Source organism: Oculina patagonica, chromosome 1 (genome assembly GCF_052425735.1).
Source record: "Oculina patagonica isolate OP01 chromosome 1, crgOcupat, whole genome shotgun sequence".
NCBI lineage: Eukaryota > Metazoa > Cnidaria > Anthozoa > Scleractinia > Oculinidae > Oculina > Oculina patagonica.
Genome location: NC_135758.1, coordinates 27,976,667 through 28,000,994, shown reverse-complemented (window position 1 = coordinate 28,000,994; position 24,328 = coordinate 27,976,667). Strand labels below are relative to the sequence as shown.

At 39.5% G+C, this 24,328-nt stretch overlaps 1 protein-coding gene across 1 annotated transcript; it reads right to left on the bottom strand.

The window, feature by feature from the left end:
* Positions 1 to 1,388: 1,388 nt before the first annotated feature.
* Positions 1,389 to 24,242, bottom strand: LOC144644205 (zinc metalloproteinase nas-15-like). Its single transcript, XM_078503640.1, has 17 exons — positions 24,120 to 24,242; positions 23,405 to 23,593; positions 22,640 to 22,763; positions 17,923 to 18,101; positions 16,275 to 16,510; positions 14,980 to 14,986; positions 13,416 to 13,550; positions 11,656 to 11,778; positions 11,007 to 11,141; positions 10,354 to 10,473; positions 9,091 to 9,159; positions 7,744 to 7,881; positions 5,573 to 5,662; positions 4,801 to 4,956; positions 3,414 to 3,511; positions 2,664 to 2,806; positions 1,389 to 1,515 (listed from the first exon to the last, which is right to left on the bottom strand). Exons 1-16 carry the CDS (start codon positions 24,223 to 24,225, stop codon positions 2,669 to 2,671), a joined length of 2,043 nt encoding a protein of 680 aa, XP_078359766.1. The 5' UTR covers positions 24,226 to 24,242; the 3' UTR covers positions 1,389 to 1,515; positions 2,664 to 2,668.
* Positions 24,243 to 24,328: the final 86 nt, after the last annotated feature.

The window sequence follows — 24,328 nt, the reverse complement described above, 5'->3', positions numbered from 1 at the left end:
TTGAAACTCTTTCTCGGTCTCTAAAGTATCGAGTTCTAATAATGGTAAGAGATTTCCTTAATGCCATTGGTTTGGTACGTCTCCAGATGCCAGACATGCCAGAGGGAAGGGGGAAGGGCCTTTTTCCTCCTATATGGATTAAAAAGTTATTGCCTTTCTCTGATAGATGAAAAGGTGAATAATTTTTGTTGTTGACAGTATCGAATTCTATTAATGGTAAGAGATTTCCTTAATGCCACTGGTTTGGTACGTCTCCAGAGAGCAAACTCATGCCAGAGGGAATGGGGAAAGGGACTTTTTCCTCCTATATGTAATAAGAAGTTATTGCCTTTCTCTGACAGATAAAAAAGTGAATATATTTTGTTGTTGTTGTTGAAATTACTAGATCTAAGTTCGTTGAAAGTTTCTATTTACTAGCGTTTTTTCAGCCGCAAAAGCAAAAAAGTGTAAAAAAGCTTCTAACTAGAAAAATAATCTTTTCTCTAATTCGTAACCTCTCAAAATGTTCCTGTCACAAAAGTAAATTGTAAAATATGAATTAAAACAGTAAAACTATTGATAGTTACGGTAATTTTAAAAAGAAAAAATAATAATTACTTGGTAAGATCGATGTTCTTGTCAATCCATTTTTGGCTGAATTAATGAATTAAATTTCTTGGTAATTAATAAATTTCAAAATTAGGGGTAAAAATAAATATTATTAGAGTATTATTTTAAGAAATTTTTCAGTAATGTTTAATTTATCAAGCGTTTAATTTTGCAATAGTTTAAGTTTTTCATTAAGTTGTATCAACTTTTATAAGCTCTTAAAATGTTCAAATTAAATGAAGGAGAGAATACTCCTTGAAAAAATAAAGCACTGTTTTCACGGGAAAACACAACCAGTAACGGGACCCTTTGATAACATTATTTAGGTTTTACTTCAAGAAAATGAGCTCTACTTGATTACTCATCATATTGGTCGAGGAATGGTCAATGGATGTTGTATGAAGCGATGTTTATTGCCCGTTAATTAATGTTGATATTATCATTGTCGAAATCTCTACATAAAAGACACTGCACTGTGTCAATAAACAGAAAATACAACTTGACCTGTAACTCGAACAAGAATTTTAATGTATCAAGTCTTTAAACCCCGATACAAAGTTATGTACAAATTCTTCCTTTTTCCCTCGTTCTTCATAAATTGATTATCATCCTTGATGGGACACTGATTTGATTATTTATAACATTTCCCTTCGGATCCCTGATCTGTTCCAATATTGACAGTATTCTCATGACGTTCAGGTCTAAGTTTGTATTGTTATTTTTAGGAGAAATAAAATGGTGATCGCTCATGGAGCTGAAAGGGTTCATTTGCATTAACAAATGTCACATGACGATTTGCGTTTTAACTGTGCAATTTTATTTTAACTTCATGTTCATTATTACATCGGCGTGACTGATAAACCTTTGCTTTACTAGGGTAAGCTGATTGCTTTAAGTAACAGCTTTTCCTTTGAAGAAGTTGAAGAGCTGTAAAGGGAAACAAAAATAAAAATATTAATACGTTCCTTATAATAGGAACATTCAATTTTGATAGTTCATCCAGAAGTACCAGAATTATTTATTGACGAAACTAACTGCCTGTAAATTACAATGTATGTAAACAATCGCATACCACGGAGGCACAGGCAAAAAGCGTTATCCTCAGTTCTTGGGGTTTTAAGGAAGAATCCCTATAATTAATCCCTAATAAGCCGTGTGTTAATGCCTTTTTAATGGTTGCCGATAGGTAAATAACGGCAATGTGCGTCTGCGTATGCTTACTACACACACGATCACAATGATAGGTCCCGGGGGGGGGGGGGGTACTCCTTATAATGCCCTATACGGGGAGGCTCCGCCCGAAAGGGGCCGGGTACCTTTTTCAGGCTTCAGGTATATAAAAGGGTAGGGATTTCACGAGTTTTAAAAGTATATGAAAGGGTATGGAAATCTGTCATTTGGCTATTCAAAAGGGCCTTTAATAAAAAAATATTTCGAACAGACGCAATTATGGCTGTATTATTTTCATTTATTAAGCACTACATAAAAATGAGAAGAAAACGTCCTATTTTAAGTCCACGCCATGTCTCTTAGGTATATGAAAGGGGTACTTTTTTCAGTTAAAGGTATACGAAAGGAGTACAATTTCTGTCAAAAATGGTATATAAAAGGGTAAGGGGTTAGAACTTGGGGCGGAGCCTCCCCGTATAAAACTTTTTTGAGTACCCCCCCCCCCCCCCCGGGTGATAGGTTCGGGAGATAGGTTGTCAGCATTTCATCCAGAACGATTCTTATTAAAGCAGTAATAACTTTGTGGTGTCCATCAGTACAGTGTTTAGGTAACTGCAATGATTTATTGGGAAGCTATGCCCAATAGGCATGTGTAAACTAGACTGTTCACAGCCTCTTCTTTTGTATTGTCATCCGACATCACAAAAGAACGCAAGAGAAACAGCGTGGGAGCGAGCGCGATTGCGAAGCACGAGGAGCTCTCGCGCGATTCTTTCCCTGTGTCCAACGATGGAAGAAAGATACGGAAGGACGGGGGGAGGGGGGGGCTGTGAACAGTCTATGGAGTGTCAACGATTCATGCTGTCGTTGCTTTGTGTACGTGGATAGGACCTAACTTTACTCACCCCCGTTAGGCGTCGCATCCATACAACTCGACCCTCATGCATGGATATGAGGATTTCCCAACAAGGATCTTGACATATCTGGCCGTCACAGGGGTGAATGTGTTCACCACTGGTGTGAAATGATCGCAGTTACCAATGAAGTTCTAAAATAATACAAAAAAAAATTAATTCCCGTGTTAACGGTTAGCACCGTAGCTAAACACGTGCCATGTAATACTCACTTTCTGGATGGAACCTTTTCACACAAGCAAGAGGTCAAGGACTTCTTATAATAATTCATTTTCGGGGGAAGGGTGTTGGTTATTTTAAAGTGGCGATCGGAAAGTAAGGTAATGTAGAGTGTGGAAAGAAATTCCCACTTTTCTTGTAGCGATGTAAGTCTACTGCGAACAAAGTGTTCGTTTGTATGCGATTTCAGCGCCCTAGAAATCATGGAATCCTTGCTAACTTTCAACGACGACAGCATTCTCGAACCCACAGCTCTTGTAGAAGTTCTCTGGGGTCGAGAATACGACGACAGCATCTGTACTGTGCAGACTGGGACTTGACGCATGCGCTTTAGACCCCCGACGGCGATATGTGACTGAACGCGAACAAGAACGAAGGGCAATTTTAAACTTGGGTTCCCTTTGGGAAACTCCCAAGTAAAAAACTGTAAATTAATGTAGTTGAAGAGCTTATTTTGTATTTTTGTAACGACATAATGTGTCGTTACAGACACTCGTTCTACACATATTTAAGTAGTCTGACCTTTTCCTGGCCATTTTCCTGGTAAATCTGGAAGTTGGATCCATCGTTACTGAAGGCCAGTTTGTATTCTTTGACGTGTTCGTGAAAAACGTCACGACCTGCAAATAATCACAAGTGAGGGTAATGTTAAAAGCGTAAGTCGGACAGTGCCTGTGAATATTTGCTGGAGAAAGCATTTCGTTATCCACTTGACCTATTTAAGAGGGTCTCAATGGGGTGGCGGCTTTTACGGTAAACGGTTAAAATTTGAAAAGAATATAAAGTTGGCGGTGCTTTGTTTGGATATCGTTTACTTGTTCTGCTATTGCTTTTCATTGCCATTCTGTCTGGCATCGCCCTGTGAATGTCGTTGACTCTCATTTTGAGTATGGTTGCTGGTTTTAGTTAATCTGTTTTAGACTACCTCTTTTGTCTGCTTTTCTTCAGTTTCATAGAATAGTGATACACTTTTCCAATGCTTAATAATTCTCCTGTCAAAGTGTTATAACTACAGTGTAGTTTAAAGTTTTTTGCGAGCTGAAGGTTTAAGTGAACATTTACTACGGTCGCGTGAGAGGCGCGGTGGCCTAATGGTTAGCGCGCTCGACTCCGAGTCGAACGGCCCGGGTTCGCGGCCTGGCCGGGGCGCTGCGTTGTGTTCTTGGGCAAGACACTTTACTCTCCCAGTGCCTCTCTCCACCCAGGTGTACAAATGGGTACCGGCGAATTTACTGCTGGGGGGTAACCCTGCGATGGACCAGCATCCCATCCAGGGGGGAGAAGCAATACTCCTAGTCGCTTAATGCTACGGAAACCGGGATAAGCTCCGGCTGTATGAGCCTCATGGCTCGGACACAGACTTTACTTACTTACTACGGTCGCGGAGCAAAACATGGAGGAGAAGAGAAAGAAACTTGTTCCGGGAAAGTTTGTTTGGCTGGCGGCCCTGGGAAAGTGAGTTGCAAAGTAGATTGCTTAAATATCCTTGTAGCCTCTTGTAAAACGAGAGAATGACGTCACGATCGCTGACTAGAACCCAGGTTTTCGGCTAGAATTTTGCCGTGAAATGGGGAACATCAGACGCGTTTCAAAAATATGCTCTCGATACTTCAGGCGAATCGTTTCCCCAACAAAATAGTTTTTAAAATTAATAAGAATTCGTCGGCAGCTGGGTTTGGTATGATTACGGAGGGATAATTGTTACACTATCTTTAAACATAAGAACGTCTATTTTTAGGCGAGGCCATACTTTCCTATGTTTGAGACGATCCGTGCCTGGAAACGTTCAAAAAGCTGTTCATTTACTTGGTTTTTTGGGGGGCCGGGGGGGGGGGGGGGGGAAGAGGTGGGAGATTTTAAAGTTCGAGGGGCATCGTAGTAAGTCGCTCTAAGTCGCAGTGTGGTTTACCTTGTGTGGCGATGGCTCTAACTTTCTTGATTTTACCAAGATCAATCTGTAACCACTGATTGTCCCGATCATTTGCACACCACCCGCCAATCCTTTTGTTATCTTGATCATCCTCAAAATACAGACGAGCATTGTCCGCCGATGCTCTGTAACCATCTGTACAAAAAAAAACAAAAAAAATATAGTTATAATATAGAAATTAAGCGTCCGTTTTTATGCATATACGAGTAATGAAGCCTCTATTTATGAATTAAAAAATAAATAAACAAATAAATAAATAAATAAAAATATAGATAAATAAATAGACAAAAGTGAATGTTGTCAGTATTCAGAACAAGCTTCGGTTTAGTAAAGGTATCTAGAAGCAAACGACAACAGCGTAAGCAACAACAAACAAACAAACAAACAAACAAACAAATCCTAGAAAGATGACAAAACAACATTGAACCTTTTACCCACGTGGACTGACTCTGTCTCAGTAACTGTGGAATTTTAGCATTTATGAGCTGGATAGTGTCAAAAAAAGAAAAAGAAAAAGAGGCCCCCCAAAAATTAGGCAAGAAAATGGTGCCTGCGCGGTCAACTAATTTATACTAAGAAGAAATAATCATACAGAAGAGTAGGGCATGAAGTTCACAGTGTTGTGGTCTGGTCTTTGCCCGTTGTACTGTGCTTACTGTGAAATGCTCGGAGATTTTAGCTGTATAATCTACTCTAAAAATCCGAGGGTAAATAAAAAGTGATGATGATAATGATGATGATACAAACTAACCTGGACGGTATTCAGTCGAGGCACTGAATGCACTGTCAGGAAGCGCGTAATTTCCAGGCCATCCCAGACCAAATGCTTCAGAGCAGGTTCCTGGATATTATACAGTACAGTTATTTTCATGTTGTAATTTTTTTGTCAGCAATGTAATTTTAAAAAAAATGTGGCAATTTTGTAAGGTTCACTTAAAAGTTGTGATACTGGCTGATTGCCTTTTTTTATTCGTGGTTTACTCTCCGTTCTGTTCAACCCCAGGAGGTTGCAGGCTGTCACGAAGGTGAAGGAGACTGTTCTCAGAGACTTTCTCTTTGCTGACGACTGTGCCCTCAATGCCAGCAACGAGCAAGAAATGCAAGCGGAGATGGACAGTTTTTCCACAGCCTGCAACAACTTCGGCCTCACAATCAGCACCAAGAAGACAGAAGTAATGTACCAGCCAGCCCCGAACAAGCAGTACCACGAGCCGCAGATAACGGTGAATAGTCAGACACTACAGGCAGTTGAGTCTTTCACATACCTAGGAAGCACACTCTCTCGCAATGCAAACATTGACGCTGAGATCAACAACAGAATCTCCAAGGCATGCAGCGCGTTTGGGAGACTGCGGGAGAAAGTCTGGGAGAGAAGAGGAATCAGCCTCAATACCAAACTTAAAGTCTACCGTGCTGTGGTCCTCACCACCCTACTGTACGGTTGCGAAACCTGGACTGCGTACAGACGGCATGAGAAGCTGATCAACCACTTCCATCTGAGGTGCCTCCGAAACATTCTCCACATTCGCTGGCAGGACAAAGTCCCGGACACGGAAGTACTGAAGCAGGCAGACCTTTCCAGCGCCATAACCATCATGCGCAAGGCCCAGCTGAGATGGGCAGGCCACGTCTCTCGCATGCCAGACGATCGCATTCCAAAGCAGCTCTTCTACGGAGAACTCTGCTCTGGCAAGCGCACAGTTGGAGGGCAACGAAAGCGCTACAAGGACAGTCTGAAAGTCTCCCTAAAAGACTTTAACATCAGCACTGAGTCCTGGGAGTCTCTTGCCTCCGACAGACCCTCCTGGCGCCAATGCATTTCAAAAGGAGCCCAGGCAGCAGAGAAACGCAGGTCCCGTCAAGCCGAGGAGAAGCGAACAGCACGCAAGGGAAGAGCCGTCAGCACAAACAGCACAGCCCCTACCCACTTCTGCTCCACATGTGGGAGAGGCTTCCTTGCCCAGATTGGCCTTATCAGCCATCTGCGGACTCACCAAAGAATCTAGATGTCTTATGGTCATCTTCGAATACGAAGGACGAACAACACAACACAAACACTCTCCGTTAAGGCACCTCAAAATATCTTTATACAGTAAACACAATTACTGGTGTCTCGGTGTGTAGTAAGCTGTTAAGCCTAAAAACTAAGACAGATCCTTAATTGGAAATCATACATCAGTGTATTGGGAATTAATACCTTATTATAGAAATATAACGAAACAACGCGAACAAAATTCACGCGTAATAAAATTAACGCGAATTTAAGAAAAGTTATGGTTAAATCCTTATAGTAAACAAGTTTACATCAATAAAATTAACGCGAATGTTTGAAATTCGCGTTAATAACATGTATCGTTAATAAATTAGAGGACCTAGCTACATCAGGGTGCGTATTTGGAGTCAGTTTTTAGACATCATTACATTAGTTCGCGGTCTACGCCCATATAGACTAGTGGTTGAACCAGCTTCAAACACAGGGCACAGAGGTGTTAAGTTTTTCCGCACAAGTTCCATTTTGGAATACCCAATCACATACTAACCCTTAGATGTTAACAGAGCGATTTATAAGGGAAGTGGTCATAACAAGTGTACTCGACGAGGACCCACCTTGTGTAGGGGTAGTGGGGTTATGCAATATACCACCTGTCTGGTAAGCCAAATGGACAAAATTTATTGGCCTTAAAATTTGAGTTGAGACTCATATTAGGTGAAGCTTGTCTTGCTGGGGAAATGACAAAAGAAGGTTTGAATCTTTTTCTTAGTTTCTACTCCTGATAGAGTGGGGGCTATACAAACAAGACACCATCTTTTAAGGTGGGGAAAGGTGGGTACATGAAGAGACCACCTGTCTTTTTGCAGAGTGGTGGGTCTTGTCTGAGTAAAATAGTTTTGACCATTTCCCTAAGAAAAAATCATCTTTACCATTTGGCTTGATTGGGTACGTGTCGCACCGTGTCCCGCAGCTGATGCGGCAGGCCATTTCTGTGTAGCCGTTTGTTTTACAATCTCCCTGAGCAGCCCATGCTGGACAGCTTTCACGCTTGTCAACACATATCAAACCTGATGAAGGAAATGACAAAATATTACTGTTTCTGTTGTACCTTTTTTTCTAAAAATTACGAGAGCGCAGAATTGTAGTTAACCCTCGGACGTACAAGGGGGGGTGGATGCCACCCCCCCCCCCCCATAAGGTTTTTTTCCAAATTTTGAAAAAACGATTTACTCTATAATACTGAAACTTTCAGTAGCTGTTCAATCATCCTTTGCGGAAATTTTGATATGTCAACCATGTGTCCATGACATTTGATGTTGCCATGACAACGTCACAAATACAAGCATGTCTTGCCAAAAAGCGTCATTTTTAAATTTTTTCTTTATTTTTTCCAGTTTTTTGAAACAGAAGTGCAAGATTGGTTTATTTTTACATTCCAATAGCATTCTGGCTTGATTTTGCATCAATTTCCGTTATTTTTTTACTTTCTAAGGAAATGTTGAAATCCAAGATGGCGGATCCAAGATGGCGGCGATTATGACGTCATGTGACGTCATATGACGTCATATGACGTCACAGCCAATTAAAATTAGGCCATCTTGTAGAGTAAGCTAAGGGCTTTCTTCTCAGTACAAAATTATTTCGCTACGCCTTATTATAACGAAAACTCCGGGGAGGGGTTCCATCCACCCCCCCCCCCCCCCTTGTACGATGGTGGGGGTATGAGTTTGCTTGTACGTCCGAGGGTTAACTGATAGTAGGGAGTTTTATGTATGTGCTCAACTGGGCAAAGTTGTTCAGATTTTACCAAATACCAAAACGTTACAATGTAAACTCTAGTTTTCCGCAATAAGGGTCAGATATTAGCGCTTAATACGAATTTAGCTTATTGTAAAGCTGACAGGGGATGTAGTAACTTAAAGAAATTGCCGTCAATCAGAAGAGTATTTGGTTAATCATCATTGGGGATAATTGAAATTTCGAGCCTAAAACAAAAACCTTTACTTTTTTTCTAAAATAACGAGATCGCAGAATTGTAGTTAACCCGATAGTAGGGAGTTTTGTGTATGTACTCAACTGACCAAAGATATCAGATATCAGATATCAGAATTAACGGTCAAATATCGGAGTTATGAATTTGTCAAGCTGACAGGGGATGCAACAAAAAAATTGTCGTCATCCGGAAGACTATTTTGTTAACCACCGAATTTTTGAGCCTAAAAAAGCAAACTTTAAGCAAATGCAAACATAGACGATGAAAGAATGGACAGACTCACCCACTCCAGTCCTGTTGGGCAAAGTTGTTGGCACGGTGGGAATTACTGGTGGATCAGTTGGTGCTGGTGCTGTGAAACAAGATAGAAATAAAAATAAAAATAAAACATGCTTGCAGTTTGGCTGCGACCCTCGTGCAGAAAAATGCACGAACCGAGGCATTTCCTGAATAACCAAGGGGGGTATAATCAAGCTATGTGATAGTAATTTGTATCTATATTTTTATTAAACCCCCCCCCCATAGAGAAATGTGTTTCGCTAAAATCAGTGGAATAGCAGCAGGCAGCTCCGTTTATCGTGCACTACCAAAATGAACCTGAAAGGGAATATTGCCGTGCCTATCGATCAGCTTATTAAAATTCACAATTACATTATTTTTTTCAATAGCTAGGACATAGTAAACGATGAACTATACTTTTGAGACTTCAAGTTCGTGGCCGTATTTTCAAAATATAATTGAGCCTCTTTTGCACCGTGGCCTCGACTGTCATAGCTACTTTTCCTCTGTTTTGGCTCTGACATAATCCATCACTGGAGGAGGAGCCTTCACTCTATTTTGACATGGCCGTAGCCAATCAGACTTTTAGCATAGACGAGACAAGATTGTGCTAGGAAGGTCTGGGGGCCTACCCCCAGAAAATTCTAAAGTTCACAAGTTCTGAAACGCGTTTTTAAACATTTTTTGAGAAAAAAGTTAACTTGTTCAACTAAGGTTTAAGGGTTGTACGTGAAGAAGTCAAAATACTCTTATTCTGTGATGGATGTCTAGACCGAACAGGAATGAAATTATAACAGCGTCTTTTAGAGGTAAAAAGGTCGAGCTACGCTAAGATTGGTCGTTTCAAAATTAATTTCGTCCAGTAAACGCGAGAAAAGGTGGTAGAGGAGAAATTTCGGGAAGGTGCAAAAGCGGATATTTTTGTCTGATGGACGTGAGGTAACATTTACGTAAAGGACATTAGAAAGCGAAATATTGCACTATTGAATGACAATCATCTATATTATCCCCCCCCCAGCGGTTGATTGATTTTACTTGACCAGGTCTCCCGATAAGTCGAACTAAACCTGGTTTCCTCTGCATTTGCTTCATCAACTTAAAGTCGAACATTTCTCGAACACCCGAATTCTCGGACGAATTTTCGCTTTCCTTTCATTGTTGTGATCGAGGTGGAATACAGTTACTACACCACTCCACGTTTTGTAAAATTTTCAGAATTTAATTTAGGTTGTTAATATGACCGCTTACGAGAGGTTTACCGACTCACCTGTACATTCATCACAGTAGCCACACGTATAAGGACATTCCATTTCCATAATGATTTTATCGCATTCACCATAAATTGCAGCGCGCTTCTTACAGTCGTTTTTAACATCGAAGCAGGCATCTGTGAAAACGAACGGCGTGTCACATTCAAATTTTGTGTCTTTTATGACAGATCACGTTAATGAAGGCTTTGTAGGGAAAACGTCGAGAAGAAATTTGCAAATACACCGTAAAGCATCAATCATGCCTGAAACCTGATATCGACAGTAGTGTAATCACAGATTGAAGATCTCCTATACTATACACTAAGTAAGTGCAAGTAGGTTGACACACACTCCCAAAACCTATATGAACAACATTAAGATTGCTCTCGAATTGAAACCCTATTGAGGGTTCCTGGGAGAGGACCCACCAAAGCAGTCCTGGAGGAGCTGCACGCTGGAGGATCTGTGAGCATAGAACATGTCTTGGCTAAAACCTAAGAAAATTGCGTTGAATAGAGTTTGGTGGAGAGCTACGGTGGACGCTCATAGGGAAGGAAGAAGGCAAAGAGATAAGCACTGAGCATCTTTACGATTTACAAACAACCTGGACTTGAAAGGGATACTCTTAGGTAACTACCAGCAGGCAAAGTTTTATTTTGAGCGGTTCTACCTGATAAACAAAAACCGCAAGTCTTTTTGCAATGAGTGATCATTGCATCATGCGCGGTGCAAAACCCACTGGACTTCCAACTTTCGCAATCCGCCGTCAATGTGTTATCCTTGCAGAACGTCTCTGATGGGGCTGCTGCAAAATTAACGCCGAAAATTAATATTAAAAATGCGTCCAAAAATTGTCATGGCTCAATTTTTTTTTATCAAATCGCGGAAATTACACTTTAATGGTGGATTTCCACTGACGCGTAAATTTTTACGTGCGTGTAAAAATTTAGAGACAATGTATGAACGACTTACGTAAACGTGTACGCAAGTCGTTCATACATTGTCTCTATTTTTTCACGCACGTAAAAATTTACGCGTCAGTGGAAATCCACCTTAAGCCGTGCGAGGTTCAAGGCCAGTCGTCATCCGTATACAAAATTGGTTATAGCAGTCATGTTTTATATTATTATTCTCTTGCAATAAACCATGAGTTCACTGTATGTCGCTTATGTCAACTAATAGTTTTTCCCAGGGTCAATCTCAAGCTTCGTTGCTTCTTCCTGTTGCCCGTATAAACGTCTCAGCCGGGACGACTGAAATAAATAAATTAGATCCTGCTTGCAGCCCGAATATCCATGAGGTTTCTTTCATGTACTTACTCGTGCAGGGTTTGCAAACATTACAGGTATGGGGGCATTCCTTGTCCATGTTAGCTTTATCGGATGAGCATTTTCCTTCCGTGGCCCATTTCTTGCATTCAAATTGCTTGTCCATACAACCATCTGTAGAAAGCAGAAAAAATAAAGTTGATGGGTATAGTTGTATTTTTCAAGAAAATGAAACTAAATTTGGGCAAAGGAATTTGTGTTTGTTTATAAGTCACTTTATTTAAAAGTCATGACCAGCAAGAGAATGACAATTTTTTTTCGAAGAAATCAAGTGTTTAACTTAAGGAAGTCCTGCATAAAAAAAGCGCGTGTAGCTCTGTAAGACAATAATTTTAATCCACAGTATTAATTACACAACACCATAATAAATTACTGCTCTTTAAGGAGGCTTGGTCATGGTAATTAATTATCAGCTCTGAACTTCGAATATGGAGAGCAAGTCTTTTATTGTCAAAAAATGGCCACATGAGTACAAAATGAGTCAAACACTGTTCACGTTTACCTGTTAATTCATTTTGAACCTTTCCATCTATGGCCGGAGACACTCGTCGACAGTTTTTGTACACTGGGTGGTAATTTATAACAAACCTGGGCCATTTACACTGAAATGTTTCTTAGTTTTTGTTTCGTTTCCTCAGAAACGATACGGTATTATTTTGGATTCGAGGTGAACTATTTACACAGTGGAGGCTACTATCCAATCAGGAGAACGCTCGCAACCACAAAGTAAATAAGTTTGACCGAAGGCAATTAATTTCGTAAAAGCATGTTCTTCAAATATCGGAAAGATAATCCTCAGCATGACCAAAAAATATTGAGATTCCTTACAAATACAAATATCCGACGACTGCAATTGTTTTAGGTTTGTTTAAAGCGATGTATTGGAAAAAAATTAGAGTAAGCTCTTTTAGCGTTTAATTGTAAAGTAAACATTCTAGCGATTTTCTGAAACGGAAGAAAACTTCCACCAATCAGAGTGTTTGCAACGCAAACAAAAGCGTGATGACATGGCATATCCGCCGTGTTTGCTCGCACGGAAGGGCTAGCGTGCCCCGAAAACGGGCAAGTTGATTGTAATTTTCAAATGAAAAATAACTTAAAAGCAATTATTTTTACCTGTTTACGGGTTTTAGGCACATTTTTATTGGTTTTGAGTATTTTCCAGTAATTTTGGGCGGTTTTCTGACGTTTTGGAAAAAAATCGAAATCCAAGATGGCGGATCCAAGATGGCGGCTGTTTTGACATTATGATGTAATTGTCACGTGATGTGACATATACCAAAAGATAGATTTTGAGACATACTATATATCCTGTAAGTTTCATTGTGATTGCTTAAATATTCTGGAAGTTACGGAGGGGGGGTCTGAAAAGACCAAAAAAAGCCCGGTCTGAATAGGGTTAATGGAAACCGGCTGTAAGGGCTGCATCCTATGCTGCACATAACGCCTTTCAAGTCATATTTTTAAGTCATAATTTTACAATTAGTTAAGATTTCAACATTTTTTTATATCATAGATTAAAATAACATTTTTATATCACTTATATATATTTTTATTGTATTGATATTAGTATTAGTGTAGTTTTTAGTTTTTAGCAGTGTCCCCTAATTGGTATGGTGTATTATTCCCAGGCTATAAGGTTTTGGCACTTTAATAAAGTTATCACTCACTTCTCACTCACTCACTCACTCACTCACGCAAATGGATTTGCTGTTTTTACGATGATTTTAGGAAGGGCTTCTAATACTTACTGTTTGAACAAAATCCACAGGTTTTCTTGCAGTGATAAATCATAGACGAGTGTTCTGTACAGAATCCAGAATCTCTCCAGCTCTCGCAATCAGCCGTGTTGGCCCTGTCTGTGCACCTTTCGGGTGCTGTATAGGCTGAAACGAAATAGATCCGTATTTATAACAGAGAGAAGATACGTAGAATATAGAGGCATTGTCTATGTATTAAATTTGTAAACAAAACATTACATGCGATAACACTTCACTATAGCTGCAAGTACACAAAATATTTTACCCAAATACATGTACAAGATATTTTCATCACTGGAAAGTGGTAATAGAGAACGATTATTTACCTGATGCTCCTCTTTCCGTACGACCTAAGAAGAAATACATTTATAAAAGAGAAAATAAATAATAACAGAAGTACATAATCTAGAAGTCCACATCTCTAGTAATGGGTCTTGTGCTATCAGATTCGCGTGTAGGGCTATTTTTAGAACAGGCCTCGCGCGCGAGACGCGCGAGAAAATTACGTAGACGGCTTTTGCCGCGAACTAGTAACCAATCGCGTAAAAGTATTTTTTACAGCGCGCCTTTGATTGGTTGAACAAATTTTTGAAGTTGAGCAAGAAGAGCCGAACTGCTGAAAACAAGCGAACGACACCACGAAATTTCTTACTGTTCAAGTTGTTGTTTATCAAAATGTGCATTTAGTGAGGATTTAAACCAACCGGATACGAATCACTGGTCTCCTCTTCTGTCGATGATTACAGCATTGAAGTCACTAAAAACATTGGAGCATCTCCAGTAGAATGTGTTGTGTTTTGGAGTCAGAGTAGAGTCGGCAGCGAGCGTAAAAGAAACTGACTGCTTCGACCGGCTCAAATTCAAAATGTAAAGACACTTCAGATAAATGGAACCCAAGAGAAAAAGACGGCTATTACATATTGGAGATGCCTTTTACATCTTGGTACAGGTTTATTGCTATTGTAAAAAGTCCGGCTGTCCCTGAAGTGGTTAAAATCGAGCGCGACGACTATAAGATACACTGAAAGTGCGAACACCAGCCGGGATCCATGCATGTGACAACAACTTTCTGCTTCAAGATCAAGCCCTTTTTCGAAGCCTAAAAGGACAGGACGGCTACACAAGAGAAAGAAACATTTTGGTGACTATTTCTGTGGTTCTAAAGGTGTCTTTGGAGTCGACCTTATGCGAGCAGAGCGGTGAAAGCACAATATTTCTAGACCTGAACTCAAACAATATTGCAAGGGAAGCCCGAGTACCGCATTTTAGAAATGCATGCCGCCCGCCTTTCGGATTCGAAAAATGGAGGTTCTTTTTGAGAAGTAAATCTGAGAACTTTAATTTAAGGTAATGTACTTGTTTATATATCAATGAAAATGCGAGTTTAATTCACTGAACGATCATGTTTTCATTTATTTGTTGTTCAGTAACTAAATACGACGAAACTTTATACTTTCCATATAAAAGTTTAAGGTACTTATGTTCATAACTCTCTCGTTAAAATACAAATATTCCGCATGTTTGTTTTGGGAGCTCGCTTATGGAAACCGGCGACCGGTTGCCTTTTCACTTGCCTACAAACTTCAAATTTCAACACTGTCAGACGCGTACGGTTATAAATTAAAATCAAAATTTAAGAGAAATACGACTGTCAAAACGCTTGAGTTAAAAATAATGGCCAATGAAAATAATGTGTTTTCAATTGTTGTATCGCTCACTTTCCGAAAATATTCCCAAACAATTTCAGTTAGCAATTTTAATATCGAAATTCAGAAAACGAGTATTCCAAACGAGCTTCAAGTCGTGGTTGTTTTTGTAGCTCAGGAGCAACACCTGGAGCAAGACAATATTATTTTGTTGATGTTAAGACGTTCAGCAAAGCGAAACATACTTTCTTTAACCAAAAACTAAATATTTTATTCTACCAAAGGTTTCGTTTTCTATGGTTTTTGTTCCCCCTTCGAGGGCGCATAATTTGCCTGTGTAATATTAAATTCAAGGAGTTTATCACTGTATTGAAACGGAAAGAACCTTTTTCATCTCTGGTTATGATCGGATGTTTTTCCATCACAGATCTCATAAAATATAATTAGATCGATGCTTCCCCTTTATTTCGGAGTATTTTTTGAATTTGTTTTCAATTTTAATTTGTTTTCTGAGTGAAATGTTGGCAAGGTCACACGGCATTTTCTCGCGCGTCTCCCGCGCAAGGATGTTCTAAAAATAGCACACACGCGAATCCGATAGCACGCGCCCCAATGCTAGATGTGGACTTCTAGATTATGTACTTCTGATAATAACTTATTGAACAGTTTTCAATTGAGTTACGTTAAAACAAAACCAAAAAGTATCACTCTGATAATCACAAAGGACACGGGCAATCCAAACTCGTGAACCAATCAAATCTCGAACCAAATACATGTTAGCGCTAAATCTTTATGATAAGTTTGTTCTAAACTAAGAATAGGTAGAATATCAACTCAGTGACGCAGCTGGCTCTCCACTACTTTAAATTTCCAAAAAAATTGAAAGATGGGGATTCGGGATGCTGTTTGCACACATTTTTATAATTATAGTAGAAATATTAACTAAACTACAGTTACCTTGGTATTTCGTAAGCATAATAGGTTTAACTTTCCTCGCTCTTATACGGGGTTAAGGATGAGAAGAGGCTGAATTTGTAAGTAATTTATCAAACACGTGAGACAGTGTTTTCATCGGGATATCCAAACATCGAGAAAAGAGTTGAAAATACGACGCGCAGCGGAGTATTTTTAACGAAATTCGAGGTGTTCGATTACCTAATTCAAAGTGCTTTCTTTTTTCCCATATCTATCTGCCTATGAAAACATTTCGTAAACTCTTACTGGAACATTGGTACATCCTGCGTGCCTGCAATGCATCATCGTCACTTAGTCTCACATACGGGGTCTTTCCATTGAGGTGGCGGATTGGCTCCATTGTCATTTGACCATTTTTGGAGAAAGCGGTCCATGGGTAATGCATGATGGACGAGTAATCATACGGGACACCATAGTCGACTACTTCTGTTCCTTGAACTTTCTTTTTGAAGTTGTACGCCATGCCTGAGAAAACCAATATTTTGAGAATATTTTCAAAATGGATAGTCAATAGCCCTTATGCATGTTTACGTGAACCTGGCTAGTTTCACCACCAGGCCTCGCTTTCAAAGTGCAAACTTGTAAATATCATCATAAACGAATTCCCAAAGCAGCAAAGATGAAAAGAATACCAACGTGAAAACTGCATGAAAGTGGCGCAACGTTTAGAATAATTTCCGTAAACGAGGCTTGGTGGTGAAATTTGAGCTTATGACGTTATCATGCATAAGGCCTATTTAATAGAGAATGAAAGTCAGAGAAGGACCATCCCTTCTTCCTGATAACTGTTTCAGCCTTATTTATTAGCCGCGTAGCATCTAACGAAAGTTACTATTATCCCGTTATCATAAGCTCGCATGGCCTGTGTTGTTGTAATATCCTGGACGGTATTGCTTCTTGGGGCCCCGCATCTTCTCTGTGCAACGGTTTGATAACATCGAAATACACAGACAAGCTTTAAAACAACGCAATAGGAAAGATCAACCCTTAAAGATGGCCCAGATGTATACAGAGATGTTGCAGCTCAGTTATTGCCATAAAAGGAAAGCTGGGTGGATGTGATTATGAATTGGATTTATATTAGAGAATGACTAAAATAATTGACAAAAAGTAAATAATTATACTTAATCAGTTCAGTTGTTTCTGAAAGCGGGCAGACTGAAAACCCAATTTCAGGAAATGCGCCACCGAATAAAGAAAAACGAAACTCATCTTTTGTGGGCAAAAATTAGACGACTATTTAATAACATAATTCGGCAGCAGAATAACAACTTGACATGGCGGCAAGCAAGCAATGTCCTTATCAGTTCACCATTTCTATCAGCCGCCTCAACAACCTAGGATAAGTCATCTTCAAAGAAGGTACAAAAGGTATAAAAATCTTGACTCAGATTCAGATTAGAAAGGCGGCATAGCAGGCGCGGTATTGAGCTTATTGAATTTATCTTACATCGTTTGTCATGACGTATCTGCAATTTCATAGAACTTCTTGCTTTTCTTGTTAATCTTATACTCAAATCTCGAATTTTACGTAATAGAAATACGTCCAAATTAGCCTTAAGGTGGAGCAAAATTAATTATAACCCTTTCTTCCTCCACTCGTATCTGTGTTCAGAAATGGAAATGAAGGGTCTCAATTAATAGTTAACAAGTATTCACCGAAGTGAAGGTGAGGTAAATATACAAGTTAAATAACTAGCGGACCAAACATCACAGTTCGGTAAACAAAGCTACGCGCGAATGCAGTTTGTTTCTCTTTAGCTGCTTGGAGGTGAATAGTAATTTGCGAAACACCTCTGAGTTAACCAATCAGCGCGCGCGAAAAGCACTATTCACTTGTGTGGTATATACTAAAAGCAATTATTTTATTAACTTACCTTCAAGAATGTTTTCCCAGTGGATCTTCAAGTAGTTGTCTCTGTCAGGTCTGCTCTGTTCGTGCCAAAAACCAATCGCGTGTCCGAGCTCATGAGTCATCACGTGCTTGTATTCACAGCCATGTCCAATGGAGAGCCATGTTGCACGACGGTGCACTTTACCAACCTCGCACCAGCAGCTGTCGGGAAAAATGACTACTTTTAGACGGATTGAAGATAGCTCTGTCGTCGTTATAATTAAAGCGGTTTTCACGTGAGTGTCGAATGTAATTTGCATTAGTAGCGGAGCTCCCAGCGGCCCGAAGGGCCGCAGAGCTGAGCCCCCATACCCATAGAAAATTAGCCGACCCATGCTTTTGGTTTTTCATGGTCATCATGGCTAGCGGCATGGCTCGCGGGCGCGTGCGACGACGACGACGACGAAGTTGCCCCAACATGGCGGCCATACTCCAGAAATCGGTTTAAGGTTATGGTTAACGCCAGCTTACACCTTTGATATTGGACATCCATGTCATAGTCAATTGACAGCTGTCAAAACAAGGTATCAGCTGACTACAGCTGACCACATCGCGGACTCACATATAGAACTCATCGAGGTAGAATTTTTTTTGAAGTTTATCGCTGACCAAATAATGGTTTACATTGGATCTCAGGCTCGAGTACTGTATTTTTTCTATCATTGGTCAGCAGCCTCGTCCCCAGTCGTCCCCGGCGAATTTGGATGTGACGTCACCCGCCAAGCTTGTCGGGAAAGTTCGCCTAGGACGCCTGGCGATAAACGGCAAATCCAAAATGGCGGAGCCTGTTCAACGATTGAACTTCAGTCAAGACCTTAAAAACGCGTCAGAATTAGGCTGGGATTCCTTCATCCATGTCTGCCAGTAAATTCGTGAAGTTATTGGAGATTTTGTATTTAAGGAACCGGTGGTAGAAAAATTAAATATCGATTTTTATGCGCAGCAAATTGTTCCATCTAAAGAGACCTAAAGAGCTTGAAGAATATGGTCCACTAACTGTTACTGGTGATGGGACCTGTTTCTATCGATCAATTTCTCTGTTCGTGAACGGAGATAAAATAGTGGCCGTTCGTGGAAAGTTCCCGAAAGTTGTATGATGAGTATTTTTGCTTCGCGCTAACACAACAACAACAGCGGTGAAAAGATAACAGGCTCAGAGCTGGTAATCCATCGATACTTTCGACTGTGCTTTCGTGTGTGCTTTCTTTGTTCCTTTGCCTTCGCTTATTTCGAATATTTTTCGCATTTTTCTCCAAGGTAACTGAAGTTGTAACTATTTATTCGAAGTATCAGTAGCAAAATATTTGACTAAAGCTACTTATCAAAAAATTAGAAAGCTGTGTAGTGGTTTGTTTTCTAGGAAACAGACGCTGCAATTCGCCTCGGTGACGACACCGAGTTGTGATGTGTCAAGTCAGCTGCCTAACAGATTCAACTTCTCTCTGCATACAGACTTGTGAGACTCTGTAATATACCAAATTCCCTTCGGCCACTAACCATTGACAAGATGAATGCAGACTATTTTAAGTTGTTGAGTCATTTAAATTACTGTTGAGTTACTTTCCACCCCCCCCCCCCCAAAAAAAAAACAAACAAACAAACAAACAAAAAAACAAATTCTTTTAACACATCTATTGTATTTTATGATTGTATAAAGGAAACAAAAAACTGTTCCTAATGGACTGGTATCAACATGTTTGGAATGGCTACATTTCAGTTTAAAAGTTGTTTGTTACTGTTAGTAAATGTTACTATACTAGATATGCATTGTACTCTATTTGGATTCATTGAAGACCTTTAGCCACTTCACTTGGCACAATCAATCAAAAGGCTTTATTCTTCTCTTATGCTTTAGAAAGATGGGTTGGTACAAGCAAATCAGGTTTCATCAGCTTGAGCAATGTCATACATTTTCGTATGGACAGACGTCAAATATCAAGAGATTATGAAAACATAATATTGTACTTCCCACTCCTTGCCTCCAGCTTTCCCTGCTTATACTCCCCCCTCCCATATCACCCCACCCTACCAAATGCACTCCCCTAATTTCCAATTACTACTAGTTTTAGTATATATTGCAAGAGTTGAATACATGCAAATACTTTTTATACTGTACTGCATTTATGTGTTTGTGTGTGTGTGTCAGTCAAGCACAGCTTTAATATCTCTGTAAGACATAAAAAAGTGGTAATTTAAGGAATGGGAAAATAGCCATCGTACTCATGTGAGGAAAATATAAATAATTTTGGGCTATCAAAAATGCAGAATGGGGTTCACAAATTAAATAGAAGCTGGCCTGAAAGCCGCAGTAACCAGCTGTTTCTGGAGGGGTTCAAACAATATTTAAACATTATATATTTTGATATTTATTTGCAAATAAACATATAAACACAGAATATATATATTGCGTTTATGTGTTTGTTTGCAAGTAAATGTGAGAGAGAATAGCAGAAGAATCATACTTTGTTAAACCAGCTGTGTCTACAATGATACAGTAAGGGAAAGCAGTGCACTTCTGTTTCTTTTTGGACATGTCAGCAGGTGAATTTGTTAAAACTACATAAAATTGGCAACAAAATACATAAACTTCAGTTGAAATGCTTACTCTGCAATTGAGGGAAATTGCTGATTTAGTGGTGCTACACAATGGATGTGTCATCAATTCACACTTGGAATCTGCAATAAGTCATGACCAGCTGTAATTTTATTTAATAAGCTCATTGCATTGACGAAAATGATTGAAACATACTTGTTATATATTACTTGAACTTGGCCCAGGATTTGGATAAACATCTCCTGCTAATGAAATTAGCCAGAGTATACAAGAAAAAGACAGGCTACAACAAGATCAAATAAAGTTTTGGTTTACGAGAGTTAGATTATTACTCAGTATTAACAAGATCAGCCTAAAAGGCGAAATAAAAATTCACAGTACAAGTAATCAGTGACAAGCTTACATGTATCGGGGAATTAGCCCTCTTCTCTCAAGTAAGCTTAATTGTTTCTTTGTTTTCGCACATTGTAAACAACAAAGGTCGAAAATCCCGACCCTAGCTCTATAAACATTGAGATCGACGCCCATTTTAAATAAAACTAGCACAGTTACTAGTACCCGGCGAAAGTAATTTGCTTACCACAGAGAACTCGTCCCATGCCCATCTCTAAGAGGCAAGCCATTGCTCTAGATACATGTATCACTACGAGTAGTACTGAACGAAAACAATGATAACACAATATTTTTTAAAGCTTACATGACCTTACATGTAATTTTCTTGACTTTAATACGACTACCATTCTGCAAGGCAGGAAAAAACTGCATTACAGTTCGTCTCCGCCATCTAAAATGGTCCACAAATGTTCAAAAGAGATGCAGTTTTCTCATGAATCAGAAATATTCCCTTTTCCTCACAGAAAAACGTATATTTTTGTCGAGCTACATCTGGGACTTTTTCTCGCTAAACTGGGACTTTTTTGCCATTTTGTGCCAGGCCTCGCGCTATCGCGCTCGGTTCCAGTCCTCCTCCGCTCACTCGCATAGCGCGGTATGGCCTGGGGACGAGGCTGATTGGTCAGTAAATTGGGAGCTCCGCCTTTAGGCTTGGCTAAATCTATTTAATAAACTTAGTGTTTGGTTGAAAACTTTGGCGCCACTTTCTCAGCCAATCAGATGTAAAAGTAAGACCAATCGTGACTCGCTTGCGCACGTTTTCCCGCGCTTCGTGCCGGCTACATGTATTTGCCTCGAGTTTTGATTGGTTTACTGGATTGTCTGTGTTCTTTTGTGATTGGCCAGAGTCATTACACACTTTAGTTTTGGTTTTACGACACTCAATTGAAAACTGCTGTAACTTATCCCTTAACATGCTAATGACGTCACCAATTTACACGTCGGCAGATTTTTGTGGTGTGCAACTTATAGAGTTTGGATAGATCTTTCCACAGGACTGTCCATCTTGAATATTGACTGCATTCCGACAGAGCTAATCGAAAAAAACGTGATCAGTTTTTGGTGTAAAATTGGTGCTAAAACAGGCCAATATACCCGTACTTGATCATGGTCTCCTTTCCAGGGTTTTCCATTGATTAAGATCAAAACTTTTCAGGTCAGTAGAAAGGGTGCACAGAGTAAAAGATAGAGAAAATAAGAAAGCCGAGAAAAACGAAAAGGAAAGGAGCAAGGAAAAAATCGGAACGGTTCAGCAACAACAACAACAAAAAAAGTCCAAATTTTGGCTTATGCGCATGAGCCAAAGTAAAATATTGTACATGGAAATTTCATCAAAAACTTACTGCAGTGTCGGAAAGTGCATTTCTAGCAAAGTTTCGAGAAATTTAGGACCGTAGAGCCAAGAAAATCGATTAACGGTAAAAAAAAACGTGGTTTTCGGAGTAATTTCAGCATATTAAGGTCATGCTTATCAGTGCTATTTCACAAAACGAGAGTTGATAAAGGAATGAGAATTTTTGTTTACGAGAAAAATGCTTAATTTTAGAAGAATTCAAAGACGCATTCTCAGTACGTTTCTCGTGTTATAACTCAAAGTACACGATTATATATATATATATGGCGACACTAATTAACAATTAGACTACGAGCCCGAATTTCTACTAATGACTGTTAACGTGAATAGGTTGCCATTTTTAGGTTTAGCTTTGCCAGCTATTCAGGTCAAAAATTAAGAATTGTATTTAAGCCTTACCCCATTCCACGGTGGAACCACAGGTATTCCTTTTCAGTTGTTCTCTTCACGAACCTGATGCATGTTTTACTCTCCCACTCGGCCATGGCTTCCATCGTGGTTCGTACAGCTCGATCGATACTAGCTGTGAATTACAACGGCTTTTGATCAGTGATATTTTAAAAAAAAAAAAAAAATTGACAACGGAACTGGCTCCAGTATAAAAACGGCCAATGCCAGACTTGCTTTGGTTTGTAATCCTTTCTTTTTCAATTGAGTTCTTAATTGGTTCAAGGTGACCTTGGATAGTCAGCGAATTTACATGACTTATACTTATATATCGTGCGATCTTTGACTTGGTACCTTTTTTGACCTGTCTCAATTTTGATGTTCATTTTTCTCGAATTTATCAGTGAAAGGATTTTCGCTTTTCCAGAACTGAGAGAAGGAAGAAAATATTTTCCGTAAAATAAGAGTATCAAGTGTTATTTATGGGGTTGACCTCGGTGTAAAAACCTGTGGAGTTTTAATTTGTTTTGGAACTATTGTTTTCCTGTTGTGTATTGATTTGAGATTCTTTTTTGCCTTGTTCGCTCTATGTTTCACGTCACTGATTGGTTTCACAAGTTTTTACACCAGGATGAGCCTATTTATGAGACAAATGCGATGTTTAAGATTAGTTTGCCATAGCAAACGAACATGTTTTTTTGCTCACCACTGCTGCGTAAGTATTAAATCGTCCAATGTAGCTGTAATTTAAAATACCTCTCACTTGGTAAGACTAACCTACACTACAATCAAACTCGTAAGGAATAACAGCGTTGGGCCACTTAATCTTGTCAACATTAGTAGCAGCACGCGAGGGAGATCCATCCGGGTTTCCAAAAAGGACGTTGTTCAGCCGCTGTCTTTCTGACAATCTGATGTCTCCTTCGTAGAGGTGGGATTCTGAGTGGCGTTTGCTTTCTGGCATGTCTGCATCTAATATAAGAGTGTACTGTCGTTAACAGTGATCTTTTAGATGTGTATTTGTTACGTAACATAGTGTTGTAGGCAAAAGGCTTGTATCTTTTAATGTCTTCTCCAGCCATGTAGTGCTGATCGGGTTATGGTTATCTGAATAAAAATGCTGGTAAATATGCTTTGTTTACACTGCGAAAAAATTTACAATTTGGCTCAGAGTTTAAAAATAAGAAGTATACTGAAGACAGTACATTGAAGACAGTATGTACCTGTACCTTCTTATAAGATAGAGCAGTTTTTACTCCGGGTGGAGTGATTATTTCTAACGGAGAGTTAATTATAACTGGAATTTTAAATAAAACCCTTCGTTATGAAGCTCATTTACACAGTTTAACTAAAAGCAACGGTACCTCATCACAAAAGGAAACAGCTTGTAATTAAATCAGGAGTAGTACTCAACAATACTTCTAAATCACTTCATACTACAAAAACCGAGTTAAGGTCCAAATAGAAATCATTCACCGTGACGTTAACTAACCTTTGCCGAGATTTACTTCAAGAATCCTTTCAAAGGCTCCTTTCTCTCCCAGGCCTCCTTCGGCCAGGAGAAGAGCACCAAGAACGAAAAGCGACAACGGGCCCATTGGTTAAGACGGCGCTATATGTCCTAGTCAGTAAAGACAAAGAAAAATTGGTAATCTAGGAAGACAACACCCAGCAATCCAAAATGCAGAACAAAACATACTT

What these genes read in the sequence shown, in the direction of transcription:
- LOC144644205 (XM_078503640.1), bottom strand. Translation starts at nt 24,225, where the DNA reads ATGGGCCCGTTGTCGCTTTTCGTTCTTGGTGCTCTTCTCCTGGCCGAA. An exon ending in GCCCAACAGGACTGGAGTGG is followed by an intron (nt 7,882 to 9,090) that starts GTGAGTCTGTCC and finishes TTCCTTCATCAG; the next exon opens with GTTTGATATGTGTTGACAAG. An exon ending in TAGAGCCATCGCCACACAAG is followed by an intron (nt 3,512 to 4,800) that starts GTAAACCACACT and finishes GATTATTTGCAG; the next exon opens with GTCGTGACGTTTTTCACGAA.